At 46.5% G+C, this 18,799-nt stretch overlaps 1 protein-coding gene across 3 annotated transcripts in view; it reads right to left on the bottom strand.

The window, feature by feature from the left end:
- The window catches only part of LOC141571772 (uncharacterized), a 166,994-nt gene extending 150,682 nt beyond the window's left edge, over window positions 1–16,312 (bottom strand). For all 3 annotated transcript variants that reach the window (XM_088796279.1, XM_088796280.1, XM_088796281.1), the window contains exon 1: window positions 15,617–16,312. In XM_088796279.1, coding sequence (XP_088652405.1) covers window positions 15,617–15,885 — 269 coding nt within the window. In that variant the 5' untranslated portion in view covers window positions 15,886–16,312. The remainder of the gene's footprint in view (window positions 1–15,616) is intronic.
- Between the last annotated feature and the right edge of the window lie 2,487 nt (window positions 16,313–18,799).

Here is an 18,799-nt window from a genome sequence, read left to right as displayed (position 1 = left end):
GGAGGGAAGAAGGGAGGGAGTAGGTGGGAGGATTAAATAATGGGCAGACATTACAATGCAGGATAGCCAAGCTGCTCCAGAAGCTTGGGTCTTTGTGAGAATAAGAATGACTCAGTAAATAATATGCCCAGAATCATCACAAGAACACTCAACAAAAGGAATGTGAGGGAGACACTTGCCCTTCAAAACTTCTGACTCTCCAAAACAACTTACATTCAGAAGTGTGCTTAAATTTTCAATATTACATGAAATTGAACACATACATTATAAAGTAATAATTTTATTTGTTTTGTGATATTGTGAAAATTACATATATTTTATTAAACCAAAAATTTTAAGTATCTATTAAAATGTTGTTTTAACCCAACTGATAATGATACCTCACTGAACCAATCTCTACCCCTCTAGGGTTCTGCTAAGTTCGCAGACTTCGTATTCACATTAATGCTGGTCCAGTTCTCCATCACACCACACAGGTCTTACTTTCTCAGCCATGTCAGCCATGTCAGTTTGGATTTATTCTTTGGTAACGTAAATATCTGAGACTGAGCTGTCTCCTTTTCTCTCCATAGAAATTTCTCAGTGATTTACCTAAAAGCCGCTGTTAGTTTGCTTCTCTGCCATCTTGGTCTCTTCATTCAGAATGTGTGGCTCACAGTTCCTGGGAGAGACTGAGCAGCCATCAACGGTGGCCCAGGATTAGGAGCGACAGCCATGCCCTATACAATGACAGTTCAGCACTATGGACAGCAATGTTCATGTTTGTGTGTCCCCCAAAAAGATTTTCAGAGTGCTCCACTCAACCTAGAACATGTGCCCAAAGTACACCAGCTTGTGCAAAACAAACAAAAAATACAGCGATAATAACCGGTGAGATGGATGGAATACCTAATATGTGCTAAGTATTGTACTAATTTATTTCATTTGTTACTATGGTTAGCCCTCTCAAGGTAGGTATTATTATTTCCATTTAAGAATGGAGAATCTAAGGTTCAGAGAAATTAAGTACTTTGCCAAATGTCAACAACTAATACGCCTCCCCTGCTCCCTTTGCTATACCATCTGTACCCCCACATATATACGTAAGTTTTCCTCCCAAGGTTCTGATGAAGCCCAAGCTTAGTGGGCCACCAGTTCATTTCCTGATAACAACCAGAGAGAGGAAGGTCTTACCTCAGGAAGGTGCCATCCAAAGAAAGCCAACAGTGTGCAAAGAAGATAGAAGGAGCCTCCAAAGACATGTTGTCCCTGGCCATAGCTACAGGTCGCTCACAGGGTCTCCTGGGCACGCCAACCACAATGACAGGCATGGTCCATTTACAACTGCTTGCATGGTTTCATTTTCATGTCTCTGATGTCTACATGTGTTCCCCAAGCATTGCAGTTTTCTAATCAGTCCTGCATGTCTAGTTTCAACCATGTTGTTGAAAACCAACTAGACAAACTACAAAGTCCTCGGCTGCCGAAGCACCTGGTTCACCAAGGATGTGTCCCCCATTGTCTTAAATCTAGCGATGGCCCGCTGATCTCCCTGCTTAGACAAGATTACAGCCAGGCCTTTTTACAGCGTCCTTCCAAACCCAGCGTTCTCTCTTCTCTCTGCTCTCTCCCTTTTCTACTCACTGACGCTAACCTCTCCCTCCCCTTCCTCATCTCCCATATCTCTAGCAGCCATACCTCCCCGTTGGGCCCTCCTCTTGCCTCTATGACACACCTCATAGAGCTGCACTCTCTTTGATCAAAGGATATGCACATGACTACCTCTCTGACTACACTGTGAACTTATTGAAGACAAGAGCTACCTCTCAGGGTTGCTGCTAGGACCAGCCCAACTTGAAGCATCCATCATCCCTTTGACTTTCTGTGGACCTATGTTCTTATCAGTCCATAAATCCTAATTCTGACATACGAAACGTAGTCACCACACTCACAACTGAGGAGCTCTCACGTGTTTCCCTTACTCTAGGACACTACTTCCTAAAATACACACACACATAAGCACATATGTGCATGCATGCATGAGTATGTGTGTGTGTGTATCTGTGTGTGTCTGTATATACTTTCTCTGCTACTTGTTGACTTTCTAAGAGTAGGAGATGTGTCTAATTCTTCCCTGAATTTCTAACCTGTGGTGCTGTGCCAGGCATATAAAATGTGACCAGGTATTTGAAAGGTGGATTTAAAAGCAGAACATGGATATTAGCCTGTAAGTTTCTTTTTTTGTAGTATCTTTACTTGGTTTGGGTGTCAGGCTTGTGCTGACCTCCTTATCGTGGTGATTACTTTGTAAACTATGTGACTGTCAAATCACTATGTTGTACACCTAAAAGTAATATAATCTTGTATGTCAACTCTAAGAAATAAAATAAAAGCAGAGCATGTGCATTAAATAGCTTAAATATGGAAACGAGAGTAATTCTCTCACGAGCCTCACCTGGAAAGAGCCTAACCAGCTAAGTCTAACCTATGGAGCTGTGTGTGCTGCTCAAAAGCTGGGAGACAGTGCCCAGTCCCCACACCCACACCGCACTGCTGCCAACAAGGAAACACCTTTGTACCCAGCACCACAAACAACTCATCCTAAAACTCCCACCGACCACTTTCTATAGGCCAGACCCTCCAGCTAGGAATAAGAAAGCAATGTGGTGTAACTTTTAACTGCTTTTTAAAAATACTGAAGAAAGTTGAATTCATACAGCAGGAGATAAAAAAGGAGAGTAAACTATTTTTGCTGAATACTTATGGTGTGTCAGGTTTATTGCACATAATACCTCATTTAAGCATCACAACCGACCCGAGAGAGAGAAATCATTCTTTCCATCTCAGGGAGCTCTAGAAAGATCTGAGCCCTGAGCTACAGGCCTGATATGCATGCTGCAGGCCTATAACCCTTGTGGGATGCAAGATTGATCATGCAAGCTTCCCTGTGCCACCAACGATGTTTCCATTTCTTCTGTAGGTCATCAGAGATGATAAGTCAATTTGAGCACAGAGCACAGTGTATTCTAGTAATATTTCCTTATGATGGTAAAGATTTCCTGTCATAACACTAAATGCCACTTAAAGGAGTACAGATGGTGAATCTGAGATTAGCCAAATTATGGTATAAACTCCAACTCTCTGAGTTGTATCCCCAAGGCAAAGTAAAATGCCCGGCAGTGGTTACCCCACCCCTCAACTAAAAGCAACTTCTAAAATGTGATCCATATAAAATAGTGCATTTTTAAACTGTGTGGCTTGCGCTGGTTGCTTGTTTTCTATTGGAGTTAATACCACATATAGAGGTGTAAGAACTTAAGACAAGCATCTAGAACAGTGAGCCAGTTAGGCAAACCAAAATTGAAAACAACAATGCACCCCACACAATGTAAGTCATGGCATATCCTTTGGGTCCTCACTGACTCTTTGCACTGTGGAATCCTTCGTCTCTGGCCTCAGCTCTGAACAACCAGAGCAGAGAGCCATGTACATTGGATGAGTAGATGAACTTGGTAGGTGTCCTTAGGCCCTGCCACTGCCCTCATGACCCCACCATATTTGTGTTTCAATCCCAGACCTGGAAAAGGCATGTCTCCAAGACTTCTACTTTCCCCTGGTGTATTCAGTATGCCCTTGCCATGTCGGAGAATTGCAGTGTCAAACAGTCATATACTTTTCTACTCCCACTTTATAAATAGTGAAACTGGTGCAATTCTAGAAGACACACACACATGAGGACTTTATCTTATGCTGCTGTAACTCCAGGGCCTAGAACAGTGCCTGGCATATAAGTGCTCAAGAAATAACCATTGAGAAGAGTGACATCATCAACAGAGTGGAAAAAGTTTGCTACCATTTTCCCCTCAAAGAATACCATTTAGACAATCACTCATGAATGACAGTGCCTTTGTGGAAGTCCAAAAGTCCAGTGGAGAAGTTGCAACACACCAATTGTAACCAAATAAAATCTGAGATTGGATGCGTTAAAGAGGGTAAGAGGAACAGTTTCACTTACCCGCCCCAAAGGTGCCACAGCTCGGTGCTCAGAGAAATCTTGGGCTGTGATTTCTTCCCACAAGGGAACGTGAGAGTGAGTGATGGCCCAGGTTTCCCAGCTGTGTGGGAATGCCACCAGAGAGCCCCAGTTCTTTTTCATCCCATCAGAATGCTGAAGTCTGCTGTATGACTGGGGGGAGAGAACAGTAGCCAGGGCTCCCAAGGGACATCAAAGGGAGCAGAGGGCATCAAAGGGACACGGATTCTCCTAACTGGGTTAGACTCCATCAGGAAGCCCACCAATGAGCCCCTGGGAACGCCTCGCCTACAAGTCCTCCCAAGTGGCCTACAGGGACACCTGGTGCTCTGAAACCTCAGCCCCCTGCAGCAGCAAGTCCAAGCCTTTGCAGACAGCTAGTGAGCACATGCAGAAAGCCAGCCAACTGTGCAGGATTGTGAGAAAGCACCGAAATCTGAACATTCAGCACAGTCCTAGGGACAGCAAGTGGGAAGCTGTTAACACCTAGCCTGGCTGGGCAGGACTGAGAGAAGGCATACGATCTTAAGAATTCTCCCTTAGGGAAAACGGAACGCTCATGCATTGCCAGTGGGAATGTAGATTGGTACAGCCAGTAAGGAGCTTCCTTAAAAACTTAAGAATAGAATTACCATTTGAGCCAGCAATCCCTTGTCTGGGTGTCTACCCAAAAAATCTGAAAACATTTGTCCATAAAGATATATGTACCCCAATGTTCACTGCAGCATTATTCTCAGTGGCCAAGCCATGGAAACAACCAAAGTGTCTTTCGATAGATGATTCGATAAAGAAGATGTGGTACATATATACCATGGACTATTACTCAGCCATAAGAAAAGATGAAATACTGCCATTTGCAACAACACGGATGGATTTTGAGATTATCATGCTAAGCAAAATAAATCAGTCAGAAAAAATCAAGAATCATGATTTCACTCATGTAAAACTGAAAACAACAAATGAACAAGACAAAAACCCATAGACACAGACAACAGTTTAGTAGTTAGGGAAATGCAAGGGGTGGAGGGAAGAGGTAGGAAAAGGAAAAGGGGGCTAAATAAACAGTAACAAAAGAAGATTTGACTTTAAGTAGTAAACACACAATGCAATACACAGATAATGCATTATAGAATCAGACACTTGAAACCTATATAATTTTACTAACCAATGTCACCCCAATAAATTAAAAAAATAGAATTCCTCCTCAAGAGAGAGCAAGAAGTGTGGAGCAGAAGTCCCAATGGAAAAGGTCTGAGGAAGCCTCAGAATCCCTAACAAGGATGATGGAAGGTATTTTTCTCCCGAAGTCAGTAAGGATTGGAGGAGGTAACTGCTTCTTCAAAGGTGAAGACAGCAACACAAAACTTGAAGAAAAATGAAACAATCAAGGATAGTACCAAAGGAACACAATAATTTCCCAGTAACCAACCTCAAAGAAATGGAGATCTGAGATTTGCTCCCCAAAAAATACAAAATAGTTACTTTAAGGAAGCTCAGTGAACTATAAGAAAACACAGAAAAACAATTCAACAAAATCATGAACGAAATAATAAAACGAGAAGTTTAACAGAGAGCTAGAAATAATTAAAAATAACAAAGAGAAATTCTGGAGCTGAAGAATTGAAGGAATAAAATGAAAAATGCAATAAAGAGCATCAACAGCAGACTGGAACAAGCAGCAGAAATATTCTGTGAGGTAGAATACAGACCTTTTGAAATTATACCGTAAGAGGAAAACAAAGAAAGAAGAGGGGGAAAAAATGAAGAAAGCCTGCAGGAATTGTGGAATACCATTAAGAGAAACCATCGTGCAATATTGGCGTCCCAAGAGGAGAGGCCGAAAAGTACAAAAAGCTTAAAGAAAAAATGGCTAAACACTTCCCAAAACTGAGGAAAGCTTTGGACATCTAAGTTCAGGAAGAGGGGATGGGGGAATAATTAAGGGGGACCATAAACTGTGAAATCACTCTCCTAACTAAAAAGAACTGCAAATGTCAGTCAACAGAACAGCAATTATCCTCACAGCACCGAAAGACTGAGAGGGGGTGAGATTTTCCAGCATTATACACAGTCATCGCTTCATGACCACTTACCGGAGAAGCCTCAGCTCTGCCTGCCCTTTGTCGGCAGTACCAGCTCGTTAAGCCTTGCTTGGGGCCAGTAGCCGAAGCTCACACCAAGGACTTTGTGTCAGGAAATTTCAGGCATGGCCTGAACACCAGGATGTTCGTGTCACGTCCTCCTGTCTGCAGGAGCTGAGAGTCAAACCGGCCACAATACCCCGCTCTTCCCCACCTCGGCACGCTACCCCGCAGCCCAGCCAGATTTCCCAATTGTGCTGAAATAACTACACCTCTATCACCTGCTTTGGTTCAAGGCCTATGACCAAGAGATACTATTCAGGTGGGCCTGATCTTATCACATGAGCCCTTCAAAAGCAGGGAATTTTCTCCAGCTGACCACAGAAGAAGCCAGAGATTCAAAAGACACTAAGGGTTCAATGCACCACTGCTAGTTTGCAGATCAAGGGGGCCATGTGTCGGGGGGGATGGGCAGCCTCTAGCTTCGAAGGGTAGTGCCCAGCTCACAGCCAGCAAAGAGAAGAGGACCTCAGCCTTACTATCTAGAAAAACCGAATTCTGCCAACAAGGATGAGCTTGGATGTGATTCTTCCCAGAGCCCCCGAGAATAACTGAGCCCAGCTGACACTTTGAGGTTGGCTTTGAGTTGAGTCCTGAGCAGAGACCCCAACCACCCCAGAAGCCATGCAAGACTTCTGACCCAAAGAACTGTGAGCTAACGAATGGGTCTTGTTTTAAGTTGCCAGGTTTAAAGTAATTTGTTAAACATCAATAGAAAACTAACGCAAATTTATGAACACAAAATATTTCATAGATGTTTTCCTTAAAAGTGCAAGAAAATCGGAAAATGTTTATGATGTAATATTTGTTTTTTTTAAAAAGGAAACAGAATCAAATACAATCATAACTTTGTCTAATGTGTATGCGCAGAAGAAAGACTGCATGAAAATACATCAAAATGCCATCAGAGGTAATATCTGGTAAAAGGATTATTTTAAATTTCTCCCTTATACTTTTCTGATCCAATATTTCCAAAACGAGGGTCTATTACTTTAACAAGCAGAAATAAAATCAGTAATATTCCAACAAATGCCAGGAACAGAGCATCTGGCTTTCAGGGGCTGCTGAAGTGTTTCAGCTAGTTTATCAATAAGATGGAAAAGAACACTTAGAACGCATCTTTGTACTAACATTATAAATTAAGCTCTGTTGTGGAATAAAAATACATAAACACAAGCCAAACACAATGGGACTGTTGTGCCTCTGACCACTTCAGGGCCAGTCCCAGATGTGACATTAATTCTGAAGCCCGCGCCTGCCCAATTTGGCAGCTGAGCAGCCCGGTCTCAGAGGCTGTGAATGAACTCTGGAAACGCTGCAATATTCGCCTTTCCTGCTAATCCTGCTAATGCACTCACAATCTATTTGACAGGCTGCCCATCACATCCCCTCTGTCAGGGCGAGCAGCCTTCCGAGGTGGCTGTGACAAGGGGATTACTCAAAGGACGCCCTGGAGGACAAACGGGCCCCCCCTCCATTGCATTCTGACCAGCTTTGTAGATAGGCCGCATACCACAGAGGGCACCGGCCAGAAGTGTGTCTTCAGTAGGGACCCCATGGCACAGAGGTACCAGAGAGAGATGTTCACCAACCCAGAGGGGTGAGTGTTCCTGACAGCCGTGTCATTCCTCGGGTCTCATCATGGGGAGAGAAAACAAGGCAAGGGGACAGGAAAACTCACAGGGCTGAGGTTTCTGGAGCACTCCTTAACAGAAGCGCTCCCCTCCCCTCCAGAGACCCCAGGTGCTATAGCAAACCAGAAAAAGTTCTGGCCTCTGGGGTTGAGTCAGAGCCCCCCCTTGCCCTCCTGCTCTTTCCCTGCTGGGCTCCTCAGTGAGTGGTTGACACTCCATAAAAGCCACATTCACAACTTCGTCTTCATTAAATTAGCAGGATTGCTTTATTTGCCTTCTACATTTTCTGTGGGTTCATTTTCAATGTTTCATTTTACATGCAAGGTAAAGGGAAAATGAAACGTACAGCCTTCGTGCTAGCAGATTATAATTGTTTGGGGGGTGGGAGGGAAATAGCAATATAGGATTTGTCCCAGAGCAAGGCCGCTACTCCTTTTTCTAAAAAAGTCCCCTCTAACCAGCCCCACTCACTCTGGCTGGAGCCAGGCACACGCAGCAGTAGACAGTTCCTTCCGCTCCACTTTACATACATTTCTCATTCGCAGCCCAAGTGACCAGAAGGAGACTTGCTTGCCCCAGAAACACAGTTAACTAGTTACCTTCTTTTCCCCACTTCCCATGACGTTTTCCTCGTTCCTGTAATTGGGCCAAGGCTGTTCTCTGGGTTGCAGATTAGCTAGGAATAGCTCCTCAGGCTCAGGTGTCACAAAAGACACTGGGACCAGCAGAACTGGCACATGTCCTCAAGGAGCCTGCAATCTGTCAGTAAACAGACAATGTAATAATTAAACGTGTAATGATTGAGGCTTCTGTAGAAGCACATGGGAGAGATGCTCGGACCAGACTGTGAGGGTGAGAGAGTCTGAAGCCATCTCCCAAGAGTCTGCTCTGGGTGACCTTACTCTGACAGCCTTCCCCAGCTGGGGTTCATTGGCACCGCGACAGCAAGACGAACCTCTGAAGGGCAGTGGAAAAGCTCAGCCACGTCACATCAGGAGAGCACCCAGAAACCCCTGCGGCTTCACTCTCCATGCTGCCCTCATCCCTGACGTGCCCCGTTGAGGTGCTCCCACCTAATTCGGGCTCACAAGCTGATACTCTAGCTAGTGACATGAACTTCTTACACCCGTCTTACACTCCCAAAGGAGCTGCACCCTCTCTGATGGAAGAGGCACAAGAGCCCTAGTGCAGGCAGGGTCAGCCACACGCCCCTGCTCCCCTACTCCCAGAAGGGGCTCCATCCTGAATGACATGCCTCGGTAGGTCATAGGTCGCCACGGAGCAGAAGGCCTCTGCCTTGCTGTGCTTAGAGGTCAAGGCTAGCACTCCAGACTTCATCATCGGGGCCTGCACTCAGCACACCTTGGGAGGCCCAAAGCTTTCTTAGCCCACCTGACTTAGCCGCTCCCTCCCTCCCCAGGAGTTCAAGCCCCGCACTCCTTATCCTTCTGGGCAGAGCCTCCCCTTGGCGCTCCCAGTTACAGGGAGGCAATAACGGGCCCTGTGAGTCAGAGACTTGGGAGTCGGAAGAATCTGGATTTGAAGGCTGTTTCTACGACACACTTTGTCACCTTGTGTAAATGTATACTTCTGAGCCTCCATTCCTCAACTAAAAAAAAAAAAATGAGAATCACATCCATGGATGTCGATCTCTTGGTACAGTGTTTTGTATCTGGTTAGGAATCAATAAATGGTAGCGTATAGAATATCTATAGAGTATCTCCTCTTCCTAGATCTGCATTCTAAACATCAGCTCTCACTGAGGAATGAAGGGTTCTCATGAGACAGTGAGGGATTCCAGGCCCCTGGGGAGCAGGTAAGGAGAGCAGGTGGGAGGTTGTTTGTTTTCTAAAGGAGGGAGACTCCCATAGGTGTCTCTGAAATCACCCTGCCAACAGGAGTACTTTCAAGCAAAGCAAATTCTGTTCCGGACCTGGAGGCGTGCCTCCCAGGCCAGAGGGGAGCGTGCCCTGAGGGCCCTGTGAGCCACAAAGCCAGCTTTGCACCCACCTTTCTGGCTGCACATTTATGTGGGGGTTTTCTGGGCACCTCAAAGGACCTGGTGCCAACCAAGCAGGCTGAGGACAATCGCTCCATTGTGGAAAACAATGACACCAACAAGCTGGAAAGGGCAGAATGCATTTCACCTGATTTCCTCAGAGGCGAGGCTCACAGATCCTAAATGAGGCCCACACTCCATGCCCTCCTGGCTCATACCTACTGCACTGCTTTATATGACAGGGAAGGAAACCAATACTAGACATACAAGGAAAACTCTGAACATCACTTTACATTCGTCCTGCCAGCCAAAAGTGTGTTTTGCAGCCAATTGTGAAATGACCTTAACATCCCATCCACAGCTGAAGTCCATGTAATACCTAGCTTTGGCTCACTCCCTAATTTCAGATTGTGAAGACTATGAATAGAAGATAAAATCTGCAGGGATTCTTTGTTAGCTCCTTGCCACATCTAAGAACCAGTCCAAAGATGGAGGGATAGACCCTGCCCACCATGGGAGTGAGCAGGGAGGGTTTCTTGTCTCCTACAGATGGCCTTACACAGGAATTCCCATTTTAACACAGCAAAATGATTGGTGTGGTCTATCCACCGAGCCCCCTCCCCCTGAAATTTGAAATGAGTTTGCCGTAATTGGTTCTCTAGAAATAAATATTTACAGTTCAAACCTTTGTGTTCATTACTTCAAATTTTGTGTTTTTAGAATCGTTCTTACTTTGAGAGCAGTTGGTTTGCTTTGATTGTGCTTCTGGGACCAATCAGAATATCCAAATGCTTCCGCATATTTCCTAAACATGAGATTGATTTTCTAATTACAGCTATTTCGATCCCATGTATGTCTGCTACATAGGGCTGTAAACCATGCTCAGGGCTTCTACGGGTGACATAACGAGCTGCCTGACGACTAAGGAATCAGCGCATTCCAAGGAGAAACACAAATCTGGTTCTCACTCTGAACAAAAAGGAAGGTAGCCAACCCTGTCCATGAAGCCTGAAAACCTTTTTTACAGCTATCTCAGGCAGTTTCTTATGCTCTTTATTCTAAGACATTTCTTTTTTTTTTTTTTTTTTTTTTTAAATTTATTGGGGTGACAATTGTTAGTAAAATTACATAGATTTCAGGTGTACAATTCTGTATTACATTTCTGAGACCAAAAGCAGCTGAAAAGCTGGGAGTCTTTGCAGACACTTTTTAAAGACTAAATAAAAAGCGGTGGACAGTCTTTAGCAAGTTTATTTACATTTATGGCACAAATCTAAATTTTTAATTTAAAAAGCTGTAGAAGTTAGAATAGATAAGAATTTTTAGTCTAATTGGCAGGTAAAGAAATTGAGGCCCTGAGATGCTACAGGTCTTGATGAAGGTGACCCAGCAAAGTTTAGCAATAAAACCTGTGCTGAGACAAATGTCTTCTGCTTCCTAGTTCCTTTTACCCAGGTTGTTTACTTAAGTCTGAAGTAAATGCTATGTTGTAAAGTACATATCTGGAAAAAGCAAGAACTGTTCCTCTCAATTTGTATGATGTCCATATTTAGCCTATATTCCAGCACCAGTCTAGGTCATAATAAATAATATTAACTGAAGAGAAGTTTTTGCTTTAATAGTTATTTCTCTTCCTGACCAAAGCAGCACTAAGGAATCTATAAGGTACAATTTTAGAAGAGAAAAAAAAAAAATCCTATCCCTTTAGGAAATACTTTGACAGTGAAGGAAACGAACCTAATATTTTATGAAATTTTGGATAGATTCCTGAAATTCCATTGCCAAAAATTTAATGAGGCTTAAAATTCTATGGACAAATTTATATTAAAAATTATAATCTGAAAACCAGACAAGGGAATAGGGTGAAAAAGAAAACCATGCACCCAGCCACCAGATACATCCAATTTTTTGCTTTTCATAAACAAAATAATAAGACTCAATGTTACTGGGTCAAAACTCAAGAGGTTACAGCTAGTCTAAAAATATCAGCTGTTCTTTTTTATCCACAGGGACCCTACATACCAACTTCTGAGAGTAGATAAAAGTTTTGTAACTTTATAGTAAAAGACCACTGCAGAACATTTTATGTCAAAACATAAAGTGACAATTTTGCACTATGAAATTCAAACCACCAGAGTGCATTAGAGTGGCAACCCAGGATCACCTTAGAATAATAAGAGAAGTGATCCCAGGAAGTGGGAATTTGTGAAGAAATCTGTCACACAGTGCATATTTCTGTAAGGTCAATACTGATTCACTTACACAACAAGACAGAGATTCCATAAGCCATGGATTACCAGTCAGCAAAGACCGAATGGAGAGGCTGGACTTCTGTCTTTGTCTGGCTTTTGAAAGCTGCGCCTCTCTGCCCTACCAGGTGTATCTAAGAAGACTGAGTAGGGAGCCAAACTTGTACCTTCACCCGGGGTAACAAGGCCATCCATCCACCCGCCAGTAAAAGCTGTATAGGAGCAACAAAAAGGGACCTCTCCCTGTCCCAGGCCTGCGAGGTGTCAGTGGAGGCCTAGTGGGAAGCCTGAATTCTCACCTCCACCAAGTAGTACTGCAGAACTCCTCTCCTCCCAGGGTGCTCAGGGAGGTGAAGTGGGGAGCCTGGACCTTCAGCCCCACATGGCAGTAGCAAAGCAGCACCTCCTTCTTCCTCGACCACAACAGCAAGTCAGAGGAGACTTCCTTAAACAGATTTAAATAAGATCCAGTCTCATAATACCAAAAATTTCAAAGGTACTAGTGGAAATCATATGTCAGACCAAGGACTGGGAAAATCTTAACTTGAAAGAGAAAAGACAATGAACAGACATCAACATCAAAATAACACGGATGTTGGAATTTTCAACAAGAATTTTAAAGCAGCCATCAAAAAAGTGTTTCAATACCAATTAGGAAAACTTGAACAACCAAAAGTAGAAAATCTCAGCAAGGAAAATGGAATATATGAAGAAAAGCCATATGGAAATATTAGAATTTTTAAAATACAATCACTGAAGTTTTTAAATATCTCACCAGCAGAATAGAAGGGACACATAGGAAAGAATCAGTGAACTGGAGGATAGAACAATAGAAATTACCTGAACTGAACTATAGAGAGAAAACAAACTGAAAAAAGAAAAATGAACAGAACCTCAAAAACTTGTGGGACTATAACAAAAGTTATAATATTTATGTCACTGGAGTCAAAAACTATAGGAGAGGGTGGGAAAACATATTTGGAAAAATTACAGCTGAACTTTTGTAAAATATGGAAAACAAATAATGGCAGAAAATTTTTCAATTATGGAAGAAATAAACCTATAAACCTATGGAAATCTATAAACCTATAGATTTAAAAATCTGAGAAAATCCCTAAAAGGGTAAACCCAAAGAAATCAATACCAAGAATCATCATAATCAAATCTTTGAAAATTAAAGAATTAAAGACAAAGAAAATGTCTTGATAGAAACAAGAGAAATCACAACGTACATGTAGAGGGAGAACAATTCAAATGACAGCAGATTTCTCATAAGAAACCATGGAAGTCAAAGGAAATAACATTTTTCAAGTGCTGAAAAGAAAGAACTGTCAACCCAAAATTCTGTACCTGGTGAAATTATCCTTCAGAAATGAAGGAGAAATAAAGACATTCCCAGATGAAGGAAAATTAAGAGAATTTTTCACCACCAGACCTACCCTAAAATAATGACTATTTTAAAAAGTTCTCCAAACAGAAAGGAAATGATAAAAGAAACTTGGAACATGAGGAAAGAAAGAATAATGGGAAAAGATGGGTCTTATGATACATAGATCCCTGTAACAGTTAACGATTCTTCTAGCTGCCCTACCCATGTTAGAGTGTCTCTGCTCATTATTTCAGGGCTGGCATCTCTCCACTGACAAAGCCATGCAGACTGTTCCTGATAGCTTAAGCACCACACCTGCACCAGTTCTTGGCCTCCTGCAGACCTACAGCTGTGTATGCTGTGAAATACTGAAGATCTCAACTTGAACTGCACAAAGATGCTCGACTCTTGACCCAGGTTAATAGGACATAAACCAACCTCCTAAGTAGATTTCATTATTTAAGGCAAGGCCCAAATTCTCTGGGAGCTCACATTCCCTCTCCAGTCCTTTGAGAGGTAAAAGATCTAGCCATTCCTTCCCCATCTCCTCTAGCTTTCTTCCATGTCCTGGGTTAAGTTCCTCATCCCATGCCACCATCTACCTACAGGCTCCAAGTTGGACCCAACTCCTGCGAATCACAAAAAGCAATCCATCCTTGCCACTGTCACGACAAAACTTATATCACTAGCAAGGGAGTTCAATCAAACCAAACATTGAAAATAAATTGTTTTATACCTCCCCAGAGATGGTTGAGCTGCTAAGAGCCAGCTCAGTGTTTGGAAAAGAGAAACAAAACTCTCAACCCATTCATCCATCCATCCTACTTTTCTGGATTAGTCCTTCTATATCATTATCACTGGAACTGGAACAAGCATTGGCCAGGAAAAATGGCCAAGAATGTCAGCAGATAGCCAGGGCTGGGGTAGCTGGCTTGAGAGGAACATTCCTGCAATGTATCCATGTAATAGCACTGTTGGAGCTGTTTTTCTTTAGACTAGGACACCCTAGCGAAAGTCAAAGAAAGCACAATTCAAAGGAGATTATAGTAGGGAGATCCTTCTCTCTTCAGGCTGGTGTTTGCAGAATGAACCCCCACCCCCACCTCTGCAGTGGGGGTTGGGGGGGACTAACGTAAGGCCCCTGCTCCTGCTGTACACCTGCACCAGGCTGTTTTTGTTTTTTTCTCCCTAGACATATGGCACAAAGGAGTAGTAAGTAAAGCACTTACATTTTGTCACCCGATTTCCTCTCTCAACCAAACATAATAATTTGTGAACGGATTAATCCGTCCAAAGGGAGTTTTTTAAAAAAGGCTTCTTTCAAGTTTTCCCAGAGGTTTCAAGAAGACCACCAGTCCAGGTGATACCCTGCTCCCATCCATTTCAAGATCCCTGGGTTATGTTAAAGGGAAGGTGAGGGGGAAGATTCTCCTAGGAATAAGGCTGTTTGGGAGCCAGGCGATTTCAGGATGCTGAGCGAGCATTTCTAATAATACTTTTTACGTGTCGCTTCATAAATGCCAAGGTTGTTCCGCAACACATTAGGGCGCAGTTTTTGGTTAAAGTAGTGAATGTGACTGAGAAAATATGTATGACTTTGACCTCTACATCAACTGAATGAGGTAGGTGGGAAGAGTATTATCCCCATCCCTGGAAGAAAACTGAGGCTCAGAAGAGCGCAGACTTGCCCAAAGCTTGTTACGTGGCAGGAAAAGCTAAAACGGGGTCTTCTGGGCCCTCCCCTCAAAGGAAACACCGCTTCTAATTCTTCCTCTGCCGCTGACATGAGGTTTGACCCCTACCTACTACTTCACGTCCGTAGTGAATTTTTCATCTGGAACATGTGCAAACTGGGCCCAATATCAGACTGACTCTAGCCGGGGCCCAGAAAACCGGGCTGAACCGGCGGGCGGTGTGGACGACCCAGCCCCGTGCCTGTAAGAGCTCCGCCCGGCTGGGGGCGGAGACCTCGGCCTCGGAGACCCGGCCTGAAAACACGCGGGCCGCACTGGCCTTTCTAACCTAAGGCAGGGCCGACCGCACACCCCTGCCAGCTCCAATTCCAGGGACCTCCGTCGGGCCACGGCTGCGCTGGATTTAAGATGGTATAGGGTCGCCAACCCTCCTTAACCCAGAGCTGCCCTCTTCCTCGTCCTCATCTTTAGTGCTCACATACGCCGATGGCTGCATGCGCCCGCCGAGCCAGTGTTACCCTGAGTTTGTGACCCCTGAGAGCCGGACACAAAAACCGGCGGGCTCCGGGACACCGCCGCGGAACCGTGCGCTCCAGCGCCCGCTCCTCTGGGCCGGGAGTTCCTTCTGCGCCTGCGTGCGGAGCTTGCGCAGTGGGCGGGAAGGCTCCGGGTACAGCAGGGCCAGGTGGGCGGGGAGAGTGTTCCCAGGCAGCTGATGCCCTAAAAGCCTGCGGGCAGGGACATCGGTCTCAGCCTCTAGATTCCGGAGGGCGACGCTGCCGGGCATCCTCCCTCACTCCGGGCTACTGCCAACGCTTCGGGTCTGCGGATCCTGTCCGTGGAAACAGGACATAGAGTCTTGGCGCCTCTATGGAGAGGATTCGAGGGGCGGGGCCGGGAAATGTGGGAGCCGTGGTGTCACTTCTCCAGATGGGGCCCTTCTGTGACTTAATAGAACTACATAAATGAGGAACTGCTGTAGACACAGCCAATCTCTGACTCTTGCCAGAGGCCTGTGTAACGTCACTGTGCCCGCGGGAGGATGTCGTGACGTCACAACGCCATGGTGCTCTGGGAAGTGGGGTGGGACGCCTTTGAGCCAAGTCCCGGAACATGAAGATTCCGTCCGGGGAGGAGGTGTTTTATGTATATCACAGCTCCCACGGTCTCCGAGCTAAGATGTCTGTCCTCAAGGAGCCCTGGACCATCCCACTGCTTTCTCCCTCCTCCTCCCCAAGGCCCTATTCCAGCGTTAAATCCCTCGTCAACGAGGGGCGCAGGAAAACGTCGCTTCGTGCCCCCCAAACCCCTAGCTACATTGCGGAAGCAGAGGTGGCACCTGAACCTTTTCCTCCTAAGGCGAAGCCCCTGCGGGCGATTCTTTCCCCGGGGCGCTCCTGCTCTCCGCCCCGAGCGGGCAGCCGGAAGCTCCAGGCTGCACTGGGGGTCTCTCGCGCCTTCTGTCCAGCAGAGAAGTCCAGCCAGTAGCTCCTCTGCCCCCACATGAACCGCAGGCCTAGCCCCTTTAGGAAGGGCTCCCGCTGAACTCCCGCGGGCCAGCGCCATCAGCCTCCTTTGCTCCCAAAAACCCGCTCAACACAGAAGTGGGGGATTACTTTCTAAGGGGTGTAGTGGGGGAAAGGTAGCACCTACAGAGTGGGCAGGCAAGAAAACCCATCCAATTTTTCTGACCCTCCGACTGCCTTTTTCGTGCGACCAGATGAGCAGGAAAAGGCCCCCATCTGCTAGGCCCCCTATAAGCACGTCGGCCGGGAATGATAGCCTGTGTGGGGTCTGGTGGCCCGCGGCCCCCCTGCCCCTTCCACTTGCCATTGCTGCTTCTGCACAATCTATGAAAGCACTGTCAGGAGTGTAGACCATAGAGAGCTATGCTGAGAAGTGGTTTCTGGATCCACCAGGATGAGAAATCGTCGGCAGAGGAGGCCAAGGCAGAGGCATTGCAAGTGGGCAGGAGGCCTCTGGGCAGCACCCTGCCCCACTCCCTACCGCCCCCTAAAAAACTGCGCTGGAAATCCACTCTTCCAAGAATGCACATTTGATATTGAAAGTCTCTTGGTTCCAGTGCCTCAGGGTGGATGGGTGGGGATTCCTAGCACCAGAAGTGCGGTGGGCCAGCAAGGAAAAACCTCCCCCCATTTCACAGTCTTAGGATCTTTGAGGCCTTGGCAAACCGAGCTATATGTCCGGAGGGAGTGGGAGGTGGAGGAATGTGAGGGAGGAGGGGGCAACAGCAGTAGTCAATCCCCGTGAAAGATGGAACCCCAGAAAGAGCAACGGCGTGGGGCGGGTCTCTATCTGGCCCTCAGAGGTGCCCAAAGCTCTCCATAGGGACTGTGTGTGTGTGTGTGTGTGTGTGTGTGTGTACCCACGCACTCTCCTCGTTTTGGAGCAACCACGTTCCGAAACCTCACAGGACTAGTAAAGGAAACGAGGTGGCTCCGGCCGTCAGCCTTATGACAAGCCATGGCCAAGGGCAGGCAGTACCACGGCCTGCGCTGACTGGCCCCAAGCTATCGAAGCCCAAACCCACTGACTAACCCTCCGTCCATGCACTCGGAGGTCACAGTTCTCTGGGACCCGGGCTCCATTCTCTCCTGGGGAGCGTCCTTATGGACTGCGGTAGAAGAGGGATTGCTGTCTCGCCTGATTAGCCTAGATCCTACAGGCCGATGCAGACCTGACAGTGCCTTGCCCCGTCATTCGCAGTGGGCCTTGGGATCAGTCAAGGAGATCTAGATGAGTGGCCTACAGGGGCTTCAGCGGAGATACTCGGGGTTATGGGCCGGACACTGTGAGATGCCCTCAGTCGCTGGCCAGTTCTCCATGCCTGTCCAGCAGGGGGCAGTGCGGTTCCGAACACTGAGGGCAGGGCTCATCCGCGCTGGCCCAGCTGAGGCCACAGGGACAAGTTGGGTTCCGGAACCGCAGTTCTAGCCCGCACAGCGCCAGGAGGCGATCCCAGAGGCAGGGTTCGCGCAGTGGAAAGCTAGAGCATTTTAACTCCGACAGCCCCGGCCCGCTTTCTCAGGCCACCGGACCCTACCTGAGGCTGGGCTTTGGGGTCCCTGTTGCTGGGAAGCTCGGCCCGGCTGAGCGCTGGGCACCGAAGCCGGGGAGACTGCGCTCAGTCTGGGAAAGGCCGCGGGCGTCCCCGCCTACGCCGCCCCGCGGTCAGGGAGCTGAAGCTAGGGGAGCCCCGCCCCGTTCCAGCAGGGGAGCCCCCGACGGCCTGGCCTCTAATTGTGGGAAAACTAGACGCCCCGGGGAAGGTTCAACTTGAGGAGGGAGGACTCAGATTTCTCCTAAACTTCCCGGGCCTCCCAGGGCGCCCGCCCCCGCCATTCCAGACAAGGCTTGAAAACTGTAGGGAATCTTCGCGGGCGTGGAGCAGTGCTGCGGGCAGTGGACAAGTCCCCATCCTGAGAATTCTTTCTGGGGAATCCTAAGGGAGGATGGGATATAGTTCTGGGGCTTTGGGGAGGCAGAGGTGATTAGGTATTTGCAGCCGGGTATTGGGGTCCCGAGGGACGGGCAACAGTACTAGTCTGAGGCTGTCTGTGAGGGTGCGTCCTTCCTACCCCGAAGCGTAACCAAGACGCCAGTGGGGGGAGGGGGCTATAGTTGGGGAGGTAGGTGATATTCTGTTCTCTTAAAAGACCCTAAGCGACACTGGCATCCGG

Source organism: Rhinolophus sinicus, chromosome 2 (genome assembly GCF_057876585.1).
Source record: "Rhinolophus sinicus isolate RSI-liver-muscle chromosome 2, RSI-T2T, whole genome shotgun sequence".
NCBI classification, from domain to species: domain Eukaryota; kingdom Metazoa; phylum Chordata; class Mammalia; order Chiroptera; family Rhinolophidae; genus Rhinolophus; species Rhinolophus sinicus.
The sequence above is the reverse complement of the archived record's forward strand: the minus strand, read 5'-3'. Positions and strand labels throughout refer to the sequence as shown.